The 24,616-nt window shown below is 35.1% G+C and overlaps 1 protein-coding gene across 1 annotated transcript in view; it reads left to right on the top strand.

Annotated features, from left to right (window-relative positions):
- The window catches only part of POSH (SH3 domain containing ring finger posh), a 552,023-nt gene that overhangs the window by 224,622 nt on the left and 302,785 nt on the right, over window positions 1-24,616 (top strand). Inside the window, exon 7 of the mRNA XM_090395956.1 lies at window positions 8,324-8,412. Coding sequence (XP_090252082.1) covers window positions 8,324-8,412 — 89 coding nt within the window. The remainder of the gene's footprint in view (window positions 1-8,323; window positions 8,413-24,616) is intronic.

Raw genomic sequence — 24,616 nt, forward strand, 5'->3', positions numbered from 1 at the left:
TTATTCAATTTAGTCAGAGAATCTTGTAGACTTGTAGCAGATTTATTTAGAAGTATAACATCGTCCGCATAAAGCAAAGAGCTGACGTTAATATCTCCAATTTTGATATCATGTTTAATTCCACTTTCCTTCATAATGTGATCCATATAGATAATGAATAACAGAGGTGATAATGTACATCCTTGTCTCACACCAGATTTAACATTAAACCACCTTCCTATACTTCCTTCAATTCTAACTGCTGACTTGCAACTCAAATAAAGACTAAGTATTGCTTGATATAATGCCCCACTGACACCATATAACTGTAGCGTATTGAATAGCTCCTCTCTTGCCACCTTGTCATATGCCTTTTCCAGATCGACAAAACTTAAATACAGATCTTTGTTATATTCCCATGCTTTCTCGACTATTTGTCGTAAAGTGAAGATCTGATCCTGACAGCCTCTATTTGGCCTGAATCCAGCTTGTTCTTCACCCAGCTTTTCTTCCACAATTCTTCTCAACCGTTTCTCAAGTATACTGGCATAAATCTTGCCAGGAACACTAAGTAGGAAAATACCTCTGTAATTCTCACATTCAGTTTTATTTCCCTTTTTATATATGGGTACTATTAGAGCTCTACTCCAATCATCAGGAATTTGTCCCTCTGTCCATGCCTTCTGAATTATGCAGTGCAGCCACTGTAAGACTTTTATACCACCATACTTCAGCATTTCTGGTCGAATATCATCTATTCCTGCTGCCTTTCCACATTTCAAGCCCTTGATGGCTTTTTCCACTTCAAATATGGATATGTATTCCTGACTGTATGCCTGTTGAGTGTTTTTTCTGCTGTGCTGTTATCACTGCTTGTTTCATTTAGCAATTTCTTGAAGTAATTACTCTATACTTCAAAGATATCTTTTTCTCCTGTTTCATGTCACCTTTATCATCTCTAACTCCTTTTACAACACTCTTTCCTCCATTTCTAAGCTTTTCAAGAACCACCGGAATATCTTACCACCTTCTAGATATTTATTTTCTATGTTCTTGCCAAAGTCCTCCCATGACTTTTCTTTAGATAGTTTTACACAGTGTTTAGCTTTATTACATTTGTCTCTGTATTCTCTAAGTGCACAAGCTGACTTATTTGCTAGGAGCTTTTGATATGCTTTCTTCTTTTCATTCACTGTCTCTTTAATTTCCGGTGTCCACCATGGAGTTCTGATTTTTCTATCCTTGCAGACTACCTTACCACATGCCTCTCTGACTGAATCAATCAGGGTTTTCTTCATGGCTTGCCACTGAATCTCCAAGTTTGGTTCCTGTTCTAAAACTCTTTCATTTTTTTCTCAATAATCTTTGTGTATTTTTGTCTACAGTTCACATCTGAGAGCTGCTCAACTTTTATTTGCTTTAAAACTTTCTTACATGTTCTTCTTTTCAGTATGAAATTCAATTTTATCCTGCTCAAGACTAAATAGTGATCACTTGCAATTTCAAATCCTCTGTACACTCTGGTGTCCTGCACCAGGGAGAAAACATCAGTATCAACAATAACATAGTCAATGAGATTTTTCTTATTCCTTGCCTCTTCTCTCCATGTGAATTTGTGCACATTTTTATGTTGGAACATGGTGTTAGTAATAACCAGTCCATGTCCTGTGCAGAAATCGAACAGGTGTTTGCCATTATTATTAGCTTTGCTCTTTTCTCCAAATTTTCCCAAAATATTTTTGTATGTCTCGCAATCATTTCCTACTCTGCTATTTAGATCCCCAACAAGGACCAACTTTTCCTTGTTCATTGTGTCAGTTGGTTTCTCTAAAGCATCAAAAAATTCCTCCACTTCTACCTTAGTAGAACCTTCTGTGGGACCATAGGCACAAATAAGTCTCATTGTCCGATTCCCCATTCTGATATTTACCCACATCACTCTACTCGAGACTGCCTGCCATTCAAGATTAGCCTCGTATTTTGTGTTAAATACCATGGCTACTCCTTCTTTTCCTTGATTGTCATTGCCTGAATTTAACATTTTGTATTTATTGCTCAGAAAGATCTCGCCAGTTTTTGTCTTTTTTTGTTTCGGTCACCCCTATTATGTCAATCTGGTACTTATTTAATTCCTCAGCTAGCTCCATTTCTTTACCATTCAGGCTTCTTATGTTGATAGTACTGATCTTTAAATCTGGTGATATTGAGTTGGGATGTGCTTTCAGATTTGTTGCAGTAGCTGACTTTTTGCTGTTCTCCCTGGTTCCCTGGCAAAAACAGCGGGGGCCTTGTTTAACTGGGTGATGCCCCAACCGGCATGAAATTTTGTCATGTTGTACCATCATTTTGTATATTGGTATTGGTTTAAGCCAATAAGAATACAATTTGGTCGGCTAAATCCCAAATTGCCATCCCATCTTCTTTCGTTTAGTATCCAGGTAGATACCCAACCTATCTACCTGGGTGCCTCGAGAAGGTGAGGTTTGGACATTAGGTCAGAAACCCTGGTCAGTTTTCCACATTCCTTTAAAGGCTATGTGGAGGTCTCCTCTCAGTTATACTGCTTTGACCTTTAAGCACTCCTGCTTAGATTGTTTTCTTTGATAATTTGATTTAGCATTCTTTACCATACTACTCAGTTCTCTTGCCTGTGCTTTGTAATGCTCATAGTATGCTGAGTTTATATTTGTTTATATTCCTTTCACGGTGTTTTTTTGCAGCCCCTATGTAAATCTCTACTCACCTGCCTACCTCTTACTTGGTTTATCCTCCTGATCCTGGGTATGCAGTTGAATGCTACCTCTCTTAAGCAGTCCCTGACCACTTCCCGTGAAATAATGACATTCTTTCCTTGTAGCTTCTCAAGCTATGGCACTGTCATAATTACCAGCTTTATAGTTCAACATAAACTCTTTCTTGACATTGAATTCCATACATATCAGCCTCCCAGAACAAGCCTACATGGTCACTCTTCCGGATTTGGAGGCATAATTTCTATCTTGATTATGTACAGGGCTACAGAAATCCACTTGCCCACTCACCACAGGTGAGTTAATGTTGAACAAAAAAATCTGATAGATGAAGCAATAATATCCTTCATAAAAAAAAAAAAAAGAAAGAAAAAAAAATGTAGTGGAAATCAATTAGAAATTGCTATGTTGCCTCAAATTTACCTGCCCTGAAGTTCTGCAAGGTTTTGGGAAAGAATAAATTAAGATTTTTGGAAAATATTTGAGCAAATATTTTGATGATAATTAAGAAACAGTTTCAGTAAATTTAGGAAATGTGTGGTAATGAGTTCAGAGTTGTGGGGAAGCATTTAAACATTAAAGAACCTTTTGAAAGAATAATGTATAATAAAAACAGTTTCCATTTCTCTCATAAATTATCATATAGATTTCAGTTAAATGAATCTAATAAAAGGGTACTTGAGGCCATCACCGAAGTCCTTTTCTAAATGATTTATTGATGATATATGTGAATGGCTCCTCTCTGCAAAACTATATTTAAGGAAAGACAGACTGTGGAGGACATATGAAGCCCTTATCTGAATGAACAGGAAGTTTTGGTAGTGTACATGTTAAACCCACATTGGAAAGAAAGGATATTTCTGTATAATAACATATGATGTTTGGTAAGCATTAAATGATGTATTACTTTATTTTGTCATAAGAATGTTTAATATTTTTTTAAATATCACTCATAACAATATTTATATAAAGCAGACTGATATCTTGGGCGAGTAAAGTTTTTTGTGTGTGTGTGTCTGGTAGATTTAAGTTGTATTTCTGAAGACTTGGTTATGGTTACACCTGATGCTCTTACCAGATCTAGCATCTCAAATCCCTTAGTACCCCTCCATGACAAGCTGTTTCAGCCCTTAACAATTGGATAAATTTCAGTTCCATCTAGCCATACCACCTTTCCTTCCTTCCACTGATCTCTGTCCTCACAGATAAAATCTCCCATAATAATTTCTCAGCCTGCATTTGTAGTAATCTGCCAATGCATGGCTTCCACATCTTCCTGTGAACTCTACTGTCTATAGCAGCAACCAACAATATATTTTCCTTTTGGCCTCTATCTTACATTTGATAGTCTTAAATGAACCATCTCCTCCATACTTAAAATCCTCTTAAACTTGTAATTTTGTTGAATTTCAGCTTCAGAATGTAAAAGGTACTTAACATTTTGAAGTACCCTTTACATTCTGTCCCTGTAACTATATCATTTTCTGTCAACCAGATCTCACTTTCCCCTCTTAAATATTTTTACATATGCCTGCCCATAGATTTTCTTCAATTTATGTATTGAAGAAAACCACGTGCTTTTACTGATTATGTAGGAAATAGAACACATCATCTGTGGCTGTAATCATATTCCTATAATATCCACTCTTTTACTGTTGTATACATCATGGATATGACAGTAGTTCAGTCTTTTTGGAATACCTTCTTCCTCTGCAGTAGTCAATTCATCTCTTATTTTATTACTCATCTCATGTAATTCCAAAAATATCATTAGTGGAATGCTGAATGCACTATGTCCTTGAAAACAAAGCGAAGATTTTTTTGAAGAATTCAAAAAACGAAGATTTCAAACATGCTTGAGCACAACGCATTTAACATGAGAGCCAAAGGTGGTGGGGGGGGGGACTCAGACTCTTGGAGTCATTTAGCATCTTCCCTTCCATAACCAATTCTATTATCACCAAAAGCAATGTAGGTGAAGATCCAGAAAATGACACTGAGTCCTAGGACATTATGAGTGTATTTGTTCCCAAAGCAGTTGTAATTACTCACAAAGAGAGCCTTACCATGACATCAGCAACATTTTTTCTGCCCTTTGCAGATGATGTGGAGTATTACAGTAGGTTCAAAAAAGAGAAACTAAACTTCTCTGCTTCTGTCTTAATCAAGTTCTATAAAACCAGATGATAGTTGGTAAAACATCTTTGTTGATTAGCTACTCTGTTCTTAAAATGAAATATTCCTTGCGGCTTTCTAATTCCTGGCTAATGACAATTATCACTGCCTTTCCAATGTGAGTTTAGGATCATCTTCCCTTCCATAACCAATTCTATTATCACCAAAAGCAATGTAGGTGAAGATCCAGAAAATGACACTGAGTCCTAGGACATTGAGTGTATTTGTTCCCAAAGCATTTGTAATTACTCACAAAGAGAGCTTTACCATGACATCAGCAACATTTTTTCTGCCCTTTGCAGATGATGTGGAGTATTACAGTAGGTTCAAAAAAGAGAAACTAAACTTCTCTGCTTCTGTCTTAATAAAGTTCTATAAAACCAGATGATAGTTGGTAAAACATCTTTGTTGATCAGCTACTCTGTTCTTAAAATGAAATATTCCTTGCGGCTTTCTAATTCCTGGCTAATGACAATTATCACTGCCTTTCCAATGTGAGTTTAGGATCAAAGGTTCTGATTGATTAGCATTCATTAGCTCATGATAGCTAACTCTCTATACAAGATTGTGGAAATAATTCCAAATTTCATATCATTCATGGTTTCATGAAAGCAACAACCTTTTTCCAAAACATGATTGCCATTGAAGAAATTCATCATTAGGTCATTTAATCATACTAGAAACATTTTGAATGGCCAGCACAAAACTAATGTTTGTTTTTCCTTAAACAGGATTTATTATACTTTGTTTAATATGGAGAGAATATATGATATAGTTGGAGGCTTATTATATTAAGACATTTTTCTTTTTATTGAAAACTTTATATACATTTGAACATTCTTGGCCTTTTTTTTGCTGTGAGTAGGGAAAAGGGAATCTTGCATTGTTCACTTTCAAGTGTCATGCTGCTTTTTTGTTGCAAAGTATACCAAAACTTGGATCTGCAGAGCGCTTGTAGGGACCATGGGATAGTTTAACATGGATAAGTTACTATAGTGACTTTTTTTTTAAATAGCATTTTGCTTGCCTAAATTGCTTTGGTCAGGATTTTTTCAGTATGTTATAGTGAATGAATGTGTTATAGTGAAATTTTCTATGGTGAGAGCTGGCTGTAAAGAATACTTCCTTCAAAATAAGCAACACACTTTGTGCTCACGATTTTTGCTATCTTTTGCTTTCATGTAATATGAGGAACACAATAAAACAGTTGCAGAAAGAAAACCTTGAATATTTCTTCTTGGATGCTTTGAAATGGGTTGATGTTTGAGCTAAATCATTGTTTTAATGTTGTTTTAGTGATATTTTGATAATTACTGATTGTAGTATTTGTGTGTATGGATGTGTGGTTGAGTGTGTTTATTTATTTTTGATATATTTATACCATGTTCTATAAATTGTTATTCATAGTGCCAATGCAAATGAGAACAATGGCAGCCAAGACATTGTTGTGCAGGGAGTTTGACATGAGAAGATTTTGTGAAATGTAGTGTGTGTGTGTATGTGTTGTGTATTCATTGCCAAGAGAAAAATGGATCGTGGTATGAGAGTGACAATTGAGAGGGGAGTGTGTTGTAGATATTTTTTGAGCCAGAAATGTCAGTGTTGTCAGAAGTGAGAAAATGAGAAGTTAGTACTGAAAGCTGTGAAACCAAAAATATTGCAGTGAACGGAGTTCTTATTTTCAACAATGGTGAACAAAATAGGAAAGAGAATATAAGTGAGGTGATTGAAAGTAGCAGTAAGATAGCATATGCAAAAGTTGTGGTGACAGAAGTTCAAGACAGCATAGAAGACCTGAATAAACAGAAAAAAGAAAGAGGTCCAAAGCCAAAAAGAAAATTTTAAGAATAAACAAGAAAAAGAATGCAAGCAGAAATTTTTTATGGTGATCCTGTGATAAGGAGGTACTTTACAAACGTGCTATAAAATCTTGTTTCCCTGGTGCAGAAATTATTATTATACAGGTACCTTTTTATTAGTATACAGGGCATTGTAAAGGATCGGTCAAGCCAGGTGACTAGTGGTGTGCCGCGGCACTCTGTGATGGGACTATGCTGCTGTTTAATTTGTACATAAATGATATAGGAAATAATTTGAAGGGAGATATTCAGTTGTTTGCTGATGATGCAATGGGGAATAATAGTTAATGAAGGTGATCTAAGAGAGCTTGCAGGATGATTTAAATATGTTGGCAGTATGGACAAAACATAATGGATGTCAATTTAATGTTGAAAAGTGTAAATTTATGCATTTTGGGATACAGAGATTGCAAGCTATGTACCACATTGAGGGGAATTGTACTTCAGGAAATTGGTGGTAGTAGTAGATAGAGCTGAAGTTTAGAGGGTATGTTGTTAAAGCTGCCAGCGTAGCTCACAGGATTACTTGGTTATTGAAGAGCATACTAACAAGCAGAGATAACGGAGTTATCAATCCTCTTTATAAAGCCTTGATACAACCACATCTCAATTACTATGCTCAGGTCTGGTTACCAGGATTGGTTGCTTAGGAATGAGGAAGTGGTAAAGAGGATCTAGAGGCAAGTGACCAAGATTGTGAATGGTCTGTGGAATGCTCCCTATGAGGACAGATTGAGGATTTGTGGATTACAAAAGTTGCTTAATAGGCGAAAAAGTGGGGGGCGTGATAGAAACATTTAATTTACCTAAAGGATTTTATAGGATTTATGCTGGAGAAATGTTTCCACACTTAGCTAGTGGGATAGAATAAGAGGTCATTCCTGGAAGTTGAGTAAGAGTGTGTGGTTAGCAAGGGCATAAGGACTAGATTTTTCGCTTGGAGAATGGTTATTGAATGGAATGGGTTGCCTGAGTCAGTTGCTTAGTTTGTTAATAGTTTCAAGGAGAGGTATGATAGTAATGTGTTAATAGTTTGGGCCTTCCATGATGAGTCTTAGGGCTCCATGAAGATGCCTGTACAATAATAGCAATAATGTTTTTATCTCAAATGACAATTTTTGTGCGCAGTTTGTCTGTGATATCAAATTTCTTACTGTGAAGAACCAAACACAGTAGTTTTTCAAACCATTTCGGGTTCTGTTAAGCAGAGTGATGGTCTCACATTGTGCATTTAAAATCATTTATCACCTAAAGAACACAGACATTGATGTCACATGAAAATTTGAACTCACAGTTTACTTGTTGGAAGAGTAGAAATGCCCTAATTTGAAAAACGGAATACAGAATTACTATTCACTCATTCATTTAGGAAAGGATAGCACTTCTGTATGTTAAAAATAAAGTCAGAACTTGTAAATATTTTGACATATTAACATAATATACTATAAATAGATGTTACACTAAGTTGAGCATTATTTTTATTGTCTAGTATAGTACACAGCCAATATCTTCTAAAAAGATATGACCATGCTAATTTGAAGTATTAATTTTATTCTCCAGTACACAGCCAGGACCTTCTAGAATTGCTCCACCAACACCCACCACAGATAGTCTTCACCAAGTCACACCACCTGTAACTACTACATCAGGTATGTTTGTTTTAAGAATTTTGATTAAATGCTAATCTTTTCTTTTAAGCTTACACGGTGACCCAAATGCATTTTTGAAAATTATGGAGACAACTACCATGTTTGAATAAAAACTTTAGTTTAATATAACTAAAATCTACATTCGATGTTTCGACCTTTATGTCAAGGTCATCTTCTGGAGCATACAACTATACACAGAAAACAAGCTACACTACAATCAAACTGTTTCTCGTGGAAAGGCTTAGACATTGGTTATGCATTTTTTACTAAGTAATTTAAGGAATTACGTCACTAGGATATACATTAAAATAAATTTTAATATACTTCAATATTTTGCCAACGTCACGTTGCCATTTTCAAGAAACTTAAGAACAAGACACGTGCATGCAGGCACAACAAACAGTAAATGAGGAAGAAGCAGGAACCTATTATTTATCCTAAAGTCCTGATGGTGCCTGTATTCACCAGTTTTCACCAGTACAACCAATCTGGTTTTGGACCATGCACTGGATACCTGCCATAGAATACGGTGGAAGAAAGCCACGATAGTACACCATAGTAAATTCAAGTATGAAAGGCTTTTTGTGGAATCAGCTTCAGCCCTAAGAAACAATCCGAACCTCAACAGATTTGGCTGCATGAGACTGCCTCAAATTTGGGAAACCTACATCAGAAGACCTTCAGCCCAGTCGCCCAAGAATACCAACATTGCCTGCTAGGGAGCACCATCAGGACTTTAGGAGAAATAATAGCTTCCTGCTTCTTCCTCATTTACTGTTTGTTGTGCCTGCGTGCACGTGTCTTGTTCTTAAGTTTCTTGAAAATGGCAATGTGATGTTGCCGAAATATTGAAGTGTATTAAAATTTATTTGAATGTGTATCCTAGTGACGTTGTAATTTCCTTAAATTACTTAGTAAAAAATACAATCAAACTGGTTTGTGAAAGACACTGACCAACCACTGCAATAATTGTTGGCCTAACCTCTGGTGAAAAAAAAAAAAAAAAATTAGATCAACACTAGAGTCCTATTATTAGTGTTATCTGTTGGTTGTAGAAATGCATTGGGCGCAACAACAAGTATCTATTTATATACATATATTAACATCATGATTATACCTGTACATTCCAGCCAATTGATATGGAATGGTTTCTAATACTAGTTGAAGATTGGCTAGAGTCCTGACTTATGCTGGATCTTATATATTAGGTAGGCCGAATGTGTGACATCCAGATCCTTGGAAATTTAAGGAAGCCTGCGAAATCCTGATAAACCACCCAAATATCAACAACAAAGATGGCATGAAAATTCCAAGGATCTGGATGGCACACATTCGGCCTACCTAATATAAGATCCAGCATAAGTCAGGACTCTAGCCAATCTTCAACTAGTATTAGAAACCATTCCATACCAATTGGCTGGAATGTACAGGTATAATCATGATGTTAATATATGTATATAGATAGATACTTGTTGTTTGCGCCCAATGTATTTCTTCAACCAACAGATAACACTAATAATAGGACTCTAGCGTTGATGTATAATTTTTTTTTTTTTTTCCACCTGAGGTCAGGCCAACAATTGTTGTAGTGGTTGGTCAGTATCTTTAACAAACCAGTTTGATTGTAGTGTAGCTTGTTTTCTGTGTATAGTTGTATGCTCCAGAAGATGACCTTGACATAAGGTCGAAACATCAAATGTAGATTTTAGTTATATTGAACTAAAGTTTTTATTCAAACACGGTAGTTGTCTCCATAATTTTCAAAAAATGCAATATGTAAATGTTAATCTGTTTCAACCCTCCCCTACCCTATTTTCTTTACTTGTTGAGAATAGAAGTGAATATTGAGAGTTGTTAAGTATGTTTCAAGATGAAATATTTTATTATTTTTGTTGCTCATGTTTCATCATATGTTATTTAATATTCTACATTGCCTAATTAATTCAGAAGCATCTTCAGTAAATTTGCCTATAGTTTTATAAATAAATAGCTTGATGAATTCTAATCTTAGCCATTTAAGAAAGTGTTTGAATGCTCTGTTATTCAATGCAACACAGAGAAATGATTAAACAGTAGTTTAATCATTCTGTTGAGCGAGAGGCCTAAAAATTAAAGTTTCCCAAATCTTGGGAAGTTTAACACAACAATGTTTATTTAGATTAGGCTGGTTTTTTAAATATGCTGCTGATTCTAAAAAGAGTCTTTCCAGTTGATATATGCTGCGATGAAGCATGTTCATGCAACTTATCATATTATGGTGAAACTGGAAGATCTGGCAACATCTGTCTTGGTGAGCACAAGAAATACATCTGCCATCACAAGTATGGTCAGTCAGGTCTAGCTGACCATGCCTTTGGGATACCTTGCACAGGATCAGATGGAAAAATCTACTATGCTTCATCACGGCAAATACCAGCTTGAGACTGTTTCAAGTAGTCATGGCATTCAAGAATAATTTAGAATTTAATATATAGACACGTTTACACAAGAATATTATATTTTAATTTGACAAATATTTCAGTCTGAAAATAACAGACTATCTTCAGTGGCTACATAGGAACAGTTTTTTTAACAAGGTGGAATACCAACAATTGATTATTCAAAAGTAGAACGAGCAGCATGATGTTATATTGCTAAGTAATATAATAAAGAGAGGAAAACATTTTTTTTTTATCAGAGTAATGATTAAATTAAAGATATTAATTCACAAATTCATATAATAATCTTAATTTATAAATAACACTAGACTAATGTAAGAATTAAAGTCTAAATTAAAAAAAAAAAAATTATATATATATATTAATGTGTTATCCTGATTAAACTTTCCCATATTTTTGATAAAGATATACAGTCATTTCGATTCAAGTTAGGGTGTTGAAGTAAGGCCTCTGCACTTTCTTTAAATAAACGTTCAAATTTATAGCGACATCTGTGTAGGAGGTGAGTCTTGGACCAGAGGATGTTGTGGCTTGTCTCTATTCCATGCTCAGCCAATCCAGATTTATTGGATTTGTTGTGCTGAATGTATAATTAATGTTCCTGAATTCTTTTTTTCTATAGAGTGTCCTGTTTGTCCAAAGTAGGAACAGATTGTCGTTACAAGGAATTTGATACACACCAGGCAGAGACATAGTTGAGTGTTTATCTTTATAAGAGAGGAATAGGTGAATATTTTGTTAATAGGTATATAAGTGGCTGTTAAATCATATTTCTTCAGAATTCTTGAAAGTGGTTCAGAAATCTCGAAAATATAAGGAATTGGAACTCGATGTATTGAATCTCGTTGTTTTGGATTGGCTTGTAAGAATCGAACAGATGTTGTGTACTCTTTTCGGAGAAGCCATTTAATTTCATGTGGTGTTTGATAGTTGAAAGTTCTTTCTGTAATTCATGAGGAGTTGAACAATTAGTTCTGGCTCGTCAGATTAAACATTTTATGATTCCTGATTTTTGATAAGGATGATGAGCAGATTGTTTGAGAATATAAAGTCCAGTGAAAGTGGGTTTTCTGTAAACTGTTGTTGTTAGAATACCTGAAGGTGAACAGATGAGGAGGACGTCTAAAAAGGATAATTTGTTGTCTTTTTCAATCTCCATGGTAAACTTAATATGAGGATGTAAGGAATTGATTCTGGCTAAAAATAAAGGTAAGGAATCTCTGTTATGAGGCCATACTGAAAATATGTCGTCTATATATCTTGCCTGAAAGGAAGGTTGAGGGAATATAGATGAGAACAGAACGTCTTCTAGATGTTCCAAATAAAAGTTGGCTAGAGCAGGTGAAAGTGGACTTCCTATGGCTGTTCCTTCCACTTGGTTGTAGAATTTGTTTTGACAAAAGAAATATCCAGAGTGCATCACGAAATCAAATAATTTTATAATATCTTGTGGGAAGATGTCAGCAAATAATTGTAAAATCTCTTTGAGAGGTACATTAGTATATAGAGATTCTACATCGAAGCTCACCATAAGATCAGTAGGTTGTAATGAGATATTTTTTAATTTATTTAGGAAATCAGAAGAGTTTTTCAAAAAGGAGCATGATTTGCCTATATGTGATTTCAATAATTTTTTCTAAATATAGGTTGTTATGTCTTGTGTACACAAAATTAGCTCTATACAAGCCAGTGTTCAAATCACTTTTAACTTATGGATCTGAGAGCTGGGTTAGAAGTAAAACACTTGACCAAAGACTAGAGACGGCAGATATGAGAGTACTGAGAAAGATTAGAGGCATGAACAGATGGCATCAATGGCAATATCATATTAAAAACGAGGATATTAGGAAAGAACTTAACATTGTCAGCATCCAGGAATGCATTAGCAGAGCTAATCTCAGGTGGTATGGTCACCTAAACAGAATGGGCGAGGAAAGATTAGCAAAACAAGTGTTCTCTGCCAGGTTGGCAGGAAAACAACCCAGAGGAAGACCAAGATATAGGTGGATTGATATGGTACAAAGTGCCTTAGACGGTAGAATTAATAAGATCTGATAATGTTGGAGTCTTGACAGGTAACAGACTGATTTGGAGGAAAATTGTAGATAGGAAGTTAGTAATGATGTAAATTTTTCATGTAGTACTATCATATCCTGTACATCCCTTGAGGGTACATGGCAGGAATTTGATGATGAACTAAAATTTGAATTAAAGATTTTCAACTGAGTGGAATTTTTAATATAAGATGAAGTAGTGGGTTAAAAGATTTAGTTATTTGGCTAAGTTAAAAGAGGAGTAGCCAGTAGCATCTACTGTGGAATGGAGAGGGTTATCAGGTTTATGAATTTTAGGCAATTAGTATATCTGGATGGACAGGAACTAAATCAATAGAAAGATTCGGTATTTGGCTAGCCAAAGCAGAAAAATTTCCGTTTCATGTCATAACAAATGCAACCAGTCAGGAAAAGCCTCCCATTATTTTGTGCAACTGTTCGAATAGAATTGTTTCCAAGGCTAATTGAGTAAACTTATTCTGCAGTACAATTTTTTCAGAAAATTTCTTTCAGCTCTAGTTACCAGCTTATTCCTTGAAAGTGGTTTTTTTATTTTTTTATTTTTTCCATAAGTCAGAAATATTTATGAAGAAACCAGACCTCCAAAAAATGCTGAAAAATTAATTTTCCTATATCATAATTTATAACAAATTAATTTTCATGATTAAATCCATAATTATTTTCTATACCTCACAATTTAAAATAAGTTGTGTTAATATTTTTGTTATTTGAAAAAATATTATTATTATTACGGGAATCTCCGTGGCGTCAGTAGACTCATCGCGAGAGACCCAAGCTAGCAAAACAATATCTGTCATATCTCTTCTTGAATTCATTTACAGATGAAGAACTCACAATTAAAAGTTAGGCAATGAATTCCATTCATTCACCACCCTCCAGGCAAAAATATGCACTATTTACAAAATGTTTCAAGTTCCTTAAGTAGTGCACGAAATATGAATTGATCGGTTTATTTTACAGTACTGAAATGAATGCACTTAGGCTGTTTCATAATTACTCTTAAACAGCGACTGCTGTTCATTTATGAAAAATATAATTCCTATGAAAGAATTTGTATTGAATTGAATAAAATATCTTGTTATTTTAAGATTTCTGCCTGATCTCTGATGAGAACCAGCAGTTTGAAACAGCTGTCAGGCCAGTGAAACCTTAATCAAAAGTACTAATAAAAGACAAATATACAGATGCCTTGGCAGTGCTCATCTTTTTAGTATTGCAAGCTAAGGCAACTCCAGTGCCAAAGATTGTATTCTCATAAGTTCTCTTGACAGTTTTTGAAACTTTAAGTTTCTATTATATATATATATATATATATATGTTAAAGATACCAAGCAATTTTAAACCTGGTTTTACTCCATTTCCCAAGTAAGCAAACAGACTAAAAGTCAAGTTTGCGCCTGCAATTGATGCAAGTCTAACTGATCCCACAGGTAGTGCAGGACCAGGGCAACTCGTGGCAAAGGTGGAACAAGCTCCGATCACTAATCTTAATATTTACCCTTAATGCCAAAACACATCTCCAAGAAGGGGAGATGTGTTAAATATATCTCCTCCAGAGATTTTTATTTAATAAGGTTAAAACACCTTATGGTAACTTGTTTTGGCGAAATACTTACAAGCTCGGTATTACTAAATCTTGGTATTTCTAAGCCTAGCTCCCACTGACGAGACCTCAATAAAGGTCGAAACCGGTCTGGGTAGTGGCCCCTTGCCTTTAATACAAAACATCATACATCCCCTTCTTGGAGATGTGTTTTGGCATTAAGGGTAAATATTAAGATTAGTGATCGGAGCTTGTTCCACCTTTGCCACGAGTTGCCCTGGTCCTGCACTACCTGTGGGATCAGTTAGACTTGCATCAATTGCAGGCGCAAACTTGACTTTTAGTCTGTTTGCTTACTTTGGAAATGGAGTAAAACCAGGTTTAAAATTGCTTGGTATCTTTAACATATTTATACCCAAGGTAAAAATACTTTCTACATATATATATATATATATATATATATATATATATATATATCTTCATTTATTTATTTTCATGTGGTCACATGTTAGGCAAAATATTATTACATATTTCTTAATCTTTCTTCATTCTGCAATTTGGCCAAAGTATTGAATATTCGGCCAAAGCATAATTAATTAAATTTAAAACATTGTAAATTAAATTTTATAAACAAATGTCTTAAATGAAAAATATACACTCATTAAGAATTTTCTTCTTCTCTCCTCAACCTTATGGTTCATGGGATTATGCTACTTTACTTGGGAATAATGATTATGGAACAAGGTGTTTCCCATTGCCTTCCTTTACTTTACCTTTAGTAAGTATTTATGTCTGTAGAGGTGCATGTGTGTTTATGGGATTTGCCTGTTTTGAAGGATAAAATTCTTGTCGATAAGCTTATACGTTGGTTAGACATAGCTTCTAATTTTTTAGGAAATGACAGTGTAAACTAGATTATTAATTATAAAAACTTTAATTAATAACTACCTATATTTCAGCAATGTTACATTGCAATCTTCAGGGATAACAAAACAATGATATGTGAATGTAGGCACTCACACACTAATCAAATGAGGCTGAAGAAAGGCAATAGAAGTCAATCCTAGAGTCCTAAACGGTGACTCCCCCCTCCCAGTGGACTAAATTGGGCAGTCTCATGCACACAAATTTGATGAGGTTTAGAAAGTTTTTCAGAGCTGGGGCAGATTCAAGGAGTACGCCTTCATACTTGTACTTGCTGCAGTGTAAAACAGTAGCCTTCTTTCAGCATATCCTGTGGTGGGTGTCCAAAGCATGGTCAGCAAGTCCTGAGTGGCTGTATTGGTGGAACCGGATGTAGTCCTTTTGTTCAGATATCCTGATATTGTCTGTTCTTCCTGTTTAACTGTAGTAGGACAGTTTCCAACTGCAAGGGACCTGGTATACTTCAGGTCGGTCTAGGGGAAGTGGCTGGTCTTTGGTGGAGCAGATAAGAGATGCCAATTTCTTATGTGGTTTGTAACTAGTTGTGAGGTCATATTTTCTTAGGATTTTTGTTAATTTTTTTGCATGTACCCCGGATATATATAGAATGATGACAGATGTAGTGTAATCTCTGCCTTTGAAGGGGTTACATAGTTTTAATATTTTTTTTTGGGGGGGGGGGGGTTGTAGCCATTGACTACAAAGGTGTTAAGGATATGGTCAAGTTCAATAGTTAGGGCATTGTTATCTGAACTGATTAATTTTGCCCTGTTACTGTTATATAGGGTTTTTATAATCTCATATTGTTGGTGGGTGGGTGTGGGGGGAACTGCTGGTGAATATGCTATCTGTAGGTGTAGATTTTCTGTAAACAGAAAAAGCCAGGGAATCTCTCAGGCTGGCAAGTAATCAGTGTAAGGGAGACTGCTGGTTTCCTTTTCCAAGGTAAACTGGATCCTGCCATGTTGAAATTGTGGAATGTATCCAGGCCATGAGGCCAAATGGAGAACACATCATCCACGTAGCATAGCCAGACAGTGGGTTTATGTGGGGGCAGAGTTTAAGGCTTTTACTTCCAAGGTCTGCATAAGTAGTTACTAAAGTTTTTATAATTAATAATCTCGTTTATCATTTCCTAAAAAATTAGAGAGCCTGTGTAGCTCAGTAGATGTGGCGTTTGCACACCACGGCTCTTGGCTGCACGAAGGAAGACTTGGTTTCGAGTCTAGTCGAAACCGGCGACTAGAGGAAATTTTTCCAAGCCTTTTTTCGACCGGTTCCTGAGTTAGTTGATCTCTGGCACGGGCAAGCGGGTTTTTCCTCCCGGAAACTCAAGAAAATCGACCGTAGAACCCACATTATTTCAGACATTAAATATATTGTGTTAGGGTTAGGTTTAAAAAAAAAAAAAAAAAAGTTTCCAAGAGAAAAAAAAACCTCCACCACTGTATGAGATCAACTAATTCACCTTTAGTTGATGAAAAGACCTGATAGGTTCCTTGTGTCATGGATGGAATCGAACTCAGATCTTTCCAACCAGAGGGCTTCATCTATGTCGACTGAGCTATGGAGGTTCCTAAAAATTGTATCAGAGTGTTTTTTTAAGAAACATTTCTTTGTAAAATTTAATTCAGTATGCTTTGCCAAATATTCAGTGCTTTTGTCCAAATCCTGCTTATGTGCATGCCTAATAATCACTTGCCTTGTAGTTCCACACAGCACTTTTCTTGTGCTGTGTGGAATGTGTGAAGAATGCATACCAATGTGTTGGTATGCATTCTTTGGGACAGAGTTTAAGGCTTTTTCTTCCAATGTCTGCATAAGTAGTTATTAAAGTTTTTATAATTAATAATCTTGTTTATCATTTCCTAAAATATTAGAAGATATGAGGGATAAAAAAAACTCAATCCAAGAGAAAAAAGCTCTCTGCCACTGTATGAGACCAGCTAACTTACCTGATGAAAAGACCTGATAAAGGTTCCTTGTGTCATGGATGGGAATCGAACTCAGATCTTTCTACCCAGAGGGCTTCATCTATATTGATTGAGCTATGGAGGCTCCTAAAAATTGTATCAGTGTTTTTTTTAGAAAACATTTGTGTGTAAAATTTAATTCAGTATGCTTTGCCAAATATTCGGTGCTTTTGGCCAAATCTTGCTTCTGTGCATGCCTAATAATCACCTGCCTTGTAGTTGCAGCATGAAAAGTTGAAAATTATAATTATATTGCATCTGTATGTCAGGTGTTGCCATTAATAATGGTGCTGGTACAATGTACCATTAACCTCCTCCCCCCCCCCCAAAAAAAAAAGCAGCACTGGTTCCACATCCTTCTTAACTGAAATTTTCACACATTTTGCTACTTTCCAAGTTAAACCACATGATCCCTTTCCCCAATTGGAGACAATGTAGCTACCTTAGGTATGTACAGATCTTCTGATCCTATAACCAGACCCAACACTCTTGTACCTCAAGTCCCTTGCATCACATTCTGCTTCAAGTAGTTATCTCTCAGTAAGTTTATAAATTTCATTTCTTTCCTGTCATGTGATCTTTTCTCCTTCCAGTTTGTGTCTCTGAAGTTTACCCCCCCCCCCCCTTAATAAGACAAAACAGTCAATGCTTTCACTTTGCCTTTCTGCATTCTGAAACATTAATATTATTCGTTTTGGCACCAGGGAAACGAGATTTTGTCACACTTTCGTGAAGTACTCCTCCTGTCAAAGAATCACCTTAAAAAATTCTCCTTATTAATAAAGAAAGATCCATATGGCTTCATTTTGACATAAGTTACATAAAAATAGTGGATATTAAAGATCTGACATTATTTTAAAGCTGAATGTATGCAGAATCTATGAAAGTTTCATAATTTTGGCTGGAGAATTTATGAGAATTCGATCCTCGTTATTGGAGTTGCCTTAGCTTGCACTACTAAAAAGAACATGACCACTGCCTAATTTGAACAATTTAACTCTTTGTCTCTGAAGAGAACCAACCAGTTGGAAACAGCTGTCAGGTCAATGAAACCTTTATCAAATGCACTAATAAAACACAAATATATGGATTTATTAGTGCATTTGATAAAGGTTTCATTGACCTGACAGCTGTTTCCAACTAGTTGGTTCTCTTCAGAGACAAAGAGTTAAATTGTTCAAATTGTCAATTCCAAAATGGGAATCGAACTCAGATCTTTCTACCCAGAGGGCTTCATCTATATTGATTAAGCTATGGACAGTGAGTGACCTACAAGGCCACATCTCGTACTCCAAAACTGGATCTCTTATGAAATTCTGCATTCTGTCTGATCATTGACCTGAACCTCAGTCCAGCACAACCAAAGGCAACTACTGCCACTGAGCCAAGCCTTCACTTGGCAAGGTGGCAAACACACTGCTAGAGTGCACAAGCCTACCATTCTTTTTGGTGACCAAGCAGAAAGCTGTGCAAGCTAAGGCAACTCTGAATGTTAAGGATTGTATGCTTGTAAGCTCTCTGGTCAGAATTATGAAACTTTCATAGTTTCTACATTTGTCTTGGAAATAATGTTGGATCTTTATCACCTTATACTTTTTCTGCTGTTTATTCATACAATCTTTTCTTTTACTTCAGAAACCTTGCTTTTTTTCTCTTCTGAGTTCGTCTAATCCTGACCTTTCTACAACTCAATCTCACTCTCAATCTCACACTTTGTCCTCTGAAGGACTGCATGTAAGCATACTATTTCCTTATTCATTTCCTATATTTTCCTGACCTTCCACCATCGTAACTTCAATATTGTCATTGATATTAACATTTTCTAGTCTTATATCAATACTTTCTACCCTGCAATCATGTAATTCATTCTCTCTGTACTCACTCTCAAAATACTTGCTCACTAGTTTTGCACTCCATCCACAAATCTTTCAGTTTATGCAATGAATGCATTGCACAAATTCTACACCAGACAAAATCACACAGATTTAACTCGCTCATCAAAGATGTCTTTGCAGCCATCATTCTGCTACACATTGGCACCATGCTGACAATATATACTTTAACATGTTCATGAAGTCGCTCCATGTGTGGACTTTTCTTTCTAGAACTTACTTTATCCTATGTATTTCACCTCCACTCTTGCTCGGTGCCTTTTCATAAAGTTTATACAGCAGTTTTGTTAGCTGCAACTTTTTCAGAAAAATTTTATTTGTAAAATTAGCATTTGTGAGCATCTTAATCATATTGAAAATCTTTTTAATCTCAAATGCAATCCAAACTGATTTCACATTATATATACACACACACATGTACACCTTTATTTGCTTTAAAAGGTTTGCTTTCTGCACCCAATGATGGGTGCAGAATTATAAGCAGTTGTTACCATGTATTTTCAGCTATTGAAAATTTGAAAGGGGATGTTAGAGCAAATATATTTAGTTAGATACTATGTTTTGATGCTAAACATAGTATCAAAACATACTATGGATACTAAAACTGTTTTGCTTCCATGCATGCAGCATATGTGTGGGAGAGGATGTGTTTTTCATTATGAAGTCTCATTTCAATTGTCTCTTATTACACTAAATGTTGCTAAATATAGTGCATAGATTAAATTTCTCAGTACAATATTTATTTAGTGATACAATAAAAATACTTGTTTTTCTTGATTCTGCAATATAGTGTCTGTTGAAAATGGGATGTTTTTTACACACTGGTCACATTTTCATTTCAGTCTTTGGAAAGAATAGATGTAGTGAGTAAAAATTCATCTGCTTCTGAATAAAAACGAATTCTATGTGTTATAAGAAATGGACTGCATCTATTGATCCTCAATAAAATACTGGCATATGCAGGCTATGTATTAAGACAGAAGAGCCACTGACAAAAATGGGGAGGAAAAACTTCTGAATGTAGGATTTTTGAAAAGGTGGATAATTATGATGATCAGATATTATTTATGTTTATATTACTATATAAAAAGTGTATTCTGCTCATCTGTGAATAAAAGAAAATTCTTAGTAAACCAAGATAAATATAAATAAAACAGAAATAAATATATATAACAAGCACAACAAATTATACAAGATCATTTGCTGCTACTCCAACCCACGTGTGTTCTCATCATGCCTAGAGGAATCACCTGACCAATATTAGTTCATTCGATTATCCCCTATCTATAGAAATCTTGGATAAGTTATTTTATGCCCATCATAAATGCAAATATGCATGTCTAGAGTTTATTATTATTATTATTATTATTATTATTATTATTCAGGCCTCCAAGGAGTCAAAAGACTCATCGAGGGAGGTCCTTTCTAAGACATAAAGTCTGTCAAGACTCATCGAGGGGAGGTCCCCCCCTGAGAAACACAAAGTTTATCATACCACTCCTTAAACCCACTGACTGTTCTCGCTCCCACCACTCCATCAGGCAATGCATTCCACGGCTCAACCACCCTCCACACAAAGAAACCACTCCTTGCCCTCTTGCTCACAGTTTCCTTTCGTAACTTCCAGGGATGGCCTCTTGTCATCACTCCTTCCCGCTGATCAACCAAGCGAAAGAACTCCCCAGTGTCAACCCTGTAACCACCTCTCAACAGTTTAAAAGTCTCAATCATATCACCTCTCCTTCTTCTATCCACCAAACTCTGCAGTCCACATTCTCTCAGCCGATCCTCATAACTATCCTTGTACAGTCCTGAAACCATCTTTGTCATCCATCTTTGTATCCTTTCCACAGTTAATTTATCCCCTTCAAATCCTGGGGACCAAATCTGAGAACAATAGTCCAAGTGTGGTCTGATTAGAGACTTATACAACGGAATGATAACCCTCTTATCTCTGCAGGTCAGTGTCCTTCTCATAATAGCAGCAATCCTCTGTGTTACCTTCACCACCTTTGCAATATGTCCCCTAAACTTCAGGTTTCTATCAATCATCAACCCCAGATCTCTTGTCTCCCCTACTTCCTCCAGTATAACTCCTCCCATAGAGTATGCAGCATCCCATCGATGTTTCCCAAACCTCAAGACCTTACATTTTGCTGCATTAAACTGACACCCCCATTCATTTGCCCATCTATCTAGCTTATTTAAATCCTCTTGCAGGGCTACCACATCTGCACTATTACTAATAATCCTTCCAAGCTTCGCATCATCCGCAAACAACTGAATATCCCCCTGCAATCCACTGGCTATGTCATTGATATAAAGGTTAAACAATATAGGTCCTAGTACTGAGCCCTGTGGGACCCCACTTGTAACCCTCTGCCTCCTGGAAACTGCTCCACCATACACAACTCTCTGATACCTATCAGACAGCCAATCCTGAATCCAGTTGACCAATCTGACATCCAGACCCATGTGCTGCAACTTAAATATCAGCTTATCATGTGGCACCCTGTCAAATGCCTTCGCCAAGTCTAAGAAAATGCAGTATATGCCTTTCCCTCATCTAATGCTCTTGTAACTTTATTATAAAAGTAAAGTATATTATATTATAAAAGTATATTATGGAATCACATGCTCTCTGCTTCATCTTATAGGATACACACATATATCACACATGTAAATTACTGATAATTCATTTGCCAGCAATGAAAGTATTTCTGTTCACAACTGTTTTTTTTCTCTCTCTCTCTCTCTGCATGATATTTTCATTACTAATATTATTAAAATTATTAATAACATTACTAATATAATAAATATTACTAATGGTTCATATGCTTACATCTTTAGCAATTCAGTTGTACCAACGCAATAAAGCATTCTCCTTAACTAGTGTTTTCTAATATATCCTACCTAAAACATGTTTTTGTTTCCTCCACCCTACATGTAGTTTTGGTTACAATTAAAGAACCCATCACGACGTGTGGCTTGTCCACCACATGTTGTGATGCATCATATCGTAATGCAAAATTGTGGATGAGGTATTTTCTACTGCCCTGCCAGGCGGGTGGTGTGAAGAGACTTTCAATCGCCCCAACATAAACTTGTTAAGGAAATATACTTGTTTCACTTAAATCTAAATAAATCTATTACATTCAGAACAAATAATTACAATAAATTAACTCAGTATTATTAGCAAAAATTTTTTTTTAAAATTACTTATCATTCAACAGCATTATAAACTATGTTCACTGAATATCCTCCAAGAAATTAAGAAATATATTTATTCTTTTATAAAATTTTGTCCATTTCACAATTTAAATTACATTATATAAATGTAATTTAAATAATAAATTACATTTATTATTTAAAAATCAATTTAAAATATAATTTAATAATTTTTAATTTAAAAATATTATTTAGAAATACAGCAAGTTTCCAGCGATAACTTCATTTGTGTACTATGCAAAAAACTTCCCATTTCATAGATTGGTTTGCTGTTACTTCACAAAATGCAAAAGTGAAATGGAAACAATCTGTTTTTTTTGTGCTGCGATTTCCTTTTTACATGTTCATAGTTGTCTGATGTTGTAAATCTTCTGTATTAATTGTAAGAAACTCATATTTTATATTGAAAATAAGAGTAATGTTCAGGTGTCTTTTTTTTTTTAAGCAATTTCATTTTTCAATACCATCATAAATTTAGTTTACGAAAAGTGTGGTGCAACCAAGAGCACCAGTGTCATGATAACAAAATGTACATATCTAACACGTGATGGTGCCATTTTAGCACACATGTGCATCACGGGAAAGCTTCATTCACAGTGGAGAGGAGGGGAGGGCTCTGTTATGCAGAGGCTCCACCATCCAAAGATGCTATTTCTGAAGTTATTCTAATAGCACAAAGTTAACTGTGTTTAGCATAAAATTAAATTGCTGCTTAGCTTTCATCTAAGTATCCAGTGAAGAGCTGTACAGAAGAGAGCAGCTATATGCAGAAGAAAAGAAAATCAAAAATCAAAATTGTAACAGATGTCAAGAATTAGCAATAGTGAAGAATGATTAGGAAGTGTTATTTGGGATGATCATCTTGCTCCACTCAGTTTCCTATAAACATTGGTCTGTACAGTGGATATACTCTTTGAGACATTTTTGTGTTTATCCAAAGTACAGTTAATTTATGTGTAGGACACTGTATACTTGGAAGAATTTGCAATAGAGATAGTACTTCCATTGAAATTTGATATTTAAAAAAAATTGCCAAAGAAATTGCATTTCTTTAATAAGCTATTTATTTATTTTTTTTTTGTGTTACTTTTAATACAGGAGCTGGCCGTTACCTGAGTTAAAAGTTAAGAGGTTTGCCTTGAAACGTTTGGGCAAAATTCTCTTGCTGGAATGGAATTAACAATTAATATTTCAATTGTGTAAACTATTGCTGGTAGCTCTGTGACCCTGTCCCAATCATTTGCAGCCTTTGGTGTGCACTATTTTAACATGTTCATGTCAGAAATAGAGAAAAACTCTCACAACAACCTTGATCTTCTGACAGGGAGAGAGAAAATGTCTCATGTCATCACAATTACCTATTCATTTATCAATGGATGCCCCACATACACATATTGTGATGAGTTCTTTAAGTGTAACCAAATCAGTGTTGGTGGGGGAAGGGGGAGGAAGGAATGTATTTGTTTCAGGATATATTAAAAAAAAACAATATTTAAGCACAGTGACATATTTTGATAGTATGGAAATACTAAAAGATGTAAATATATGAACCAACATTAATGAGTCACGTGAGAATGGCAGATATAAGGGCAATAGAGAACAGGCATGAATAGAAATACTTTCATTATCGGCAGTTATTAATAATATACACTTCTGATATTATATATGTGTGTGTCCTATGAATTGCTGGCAAAGCAAATAATGTAATCCTTTGAACTCTAGACTTATAAGTTGCATTTATAATAGGCATAATTTAAAAAAAAAAAAAAAAAAAACTTATGAGGAGAAGGAAAGAGATTTGTTTGTGAAATTTAAATAGCTTACCAATAATAAACAGTGACTGTATACGTTGATAGCTGCATAATTATAGAGAGGGGATTATCCAGTGAACTAATAATGTTAATTGTCAAGGCATGGCAGAAATACATATGAGTTGATGGAGTGGAAGATTAACTTGTACACTTTGTTGTGTTTGTTATGTCTATTTATTTCTATATTTTATCTATATTTCACTTTGTTTTCTAAGAATTTTCTTTTATTCACTGATGATCAGTATGCACTTTTTGTATAGTAATATATATATAAATAATTTCCGATCATTACTGGAATTATCTATGCTTTCATGAATCCT

This window comes from Typopeltis vanoorti, chromosome 7 (genome assembly GCF_054136105.1).
Source record: "Typopeltis vanoorti isolate ZY-2024b chromosome 7, IOZ_Tvanoo_1.0, whole genome shotgun sequence".
NCBI classification, from domain to species: domain Eukaryota; kingdom Metazoa; phylum Arthropoda; class Arachnida; order Uropygi; family Thelyphonidae; genus Typopeltis; species Typopeltis vanoorti.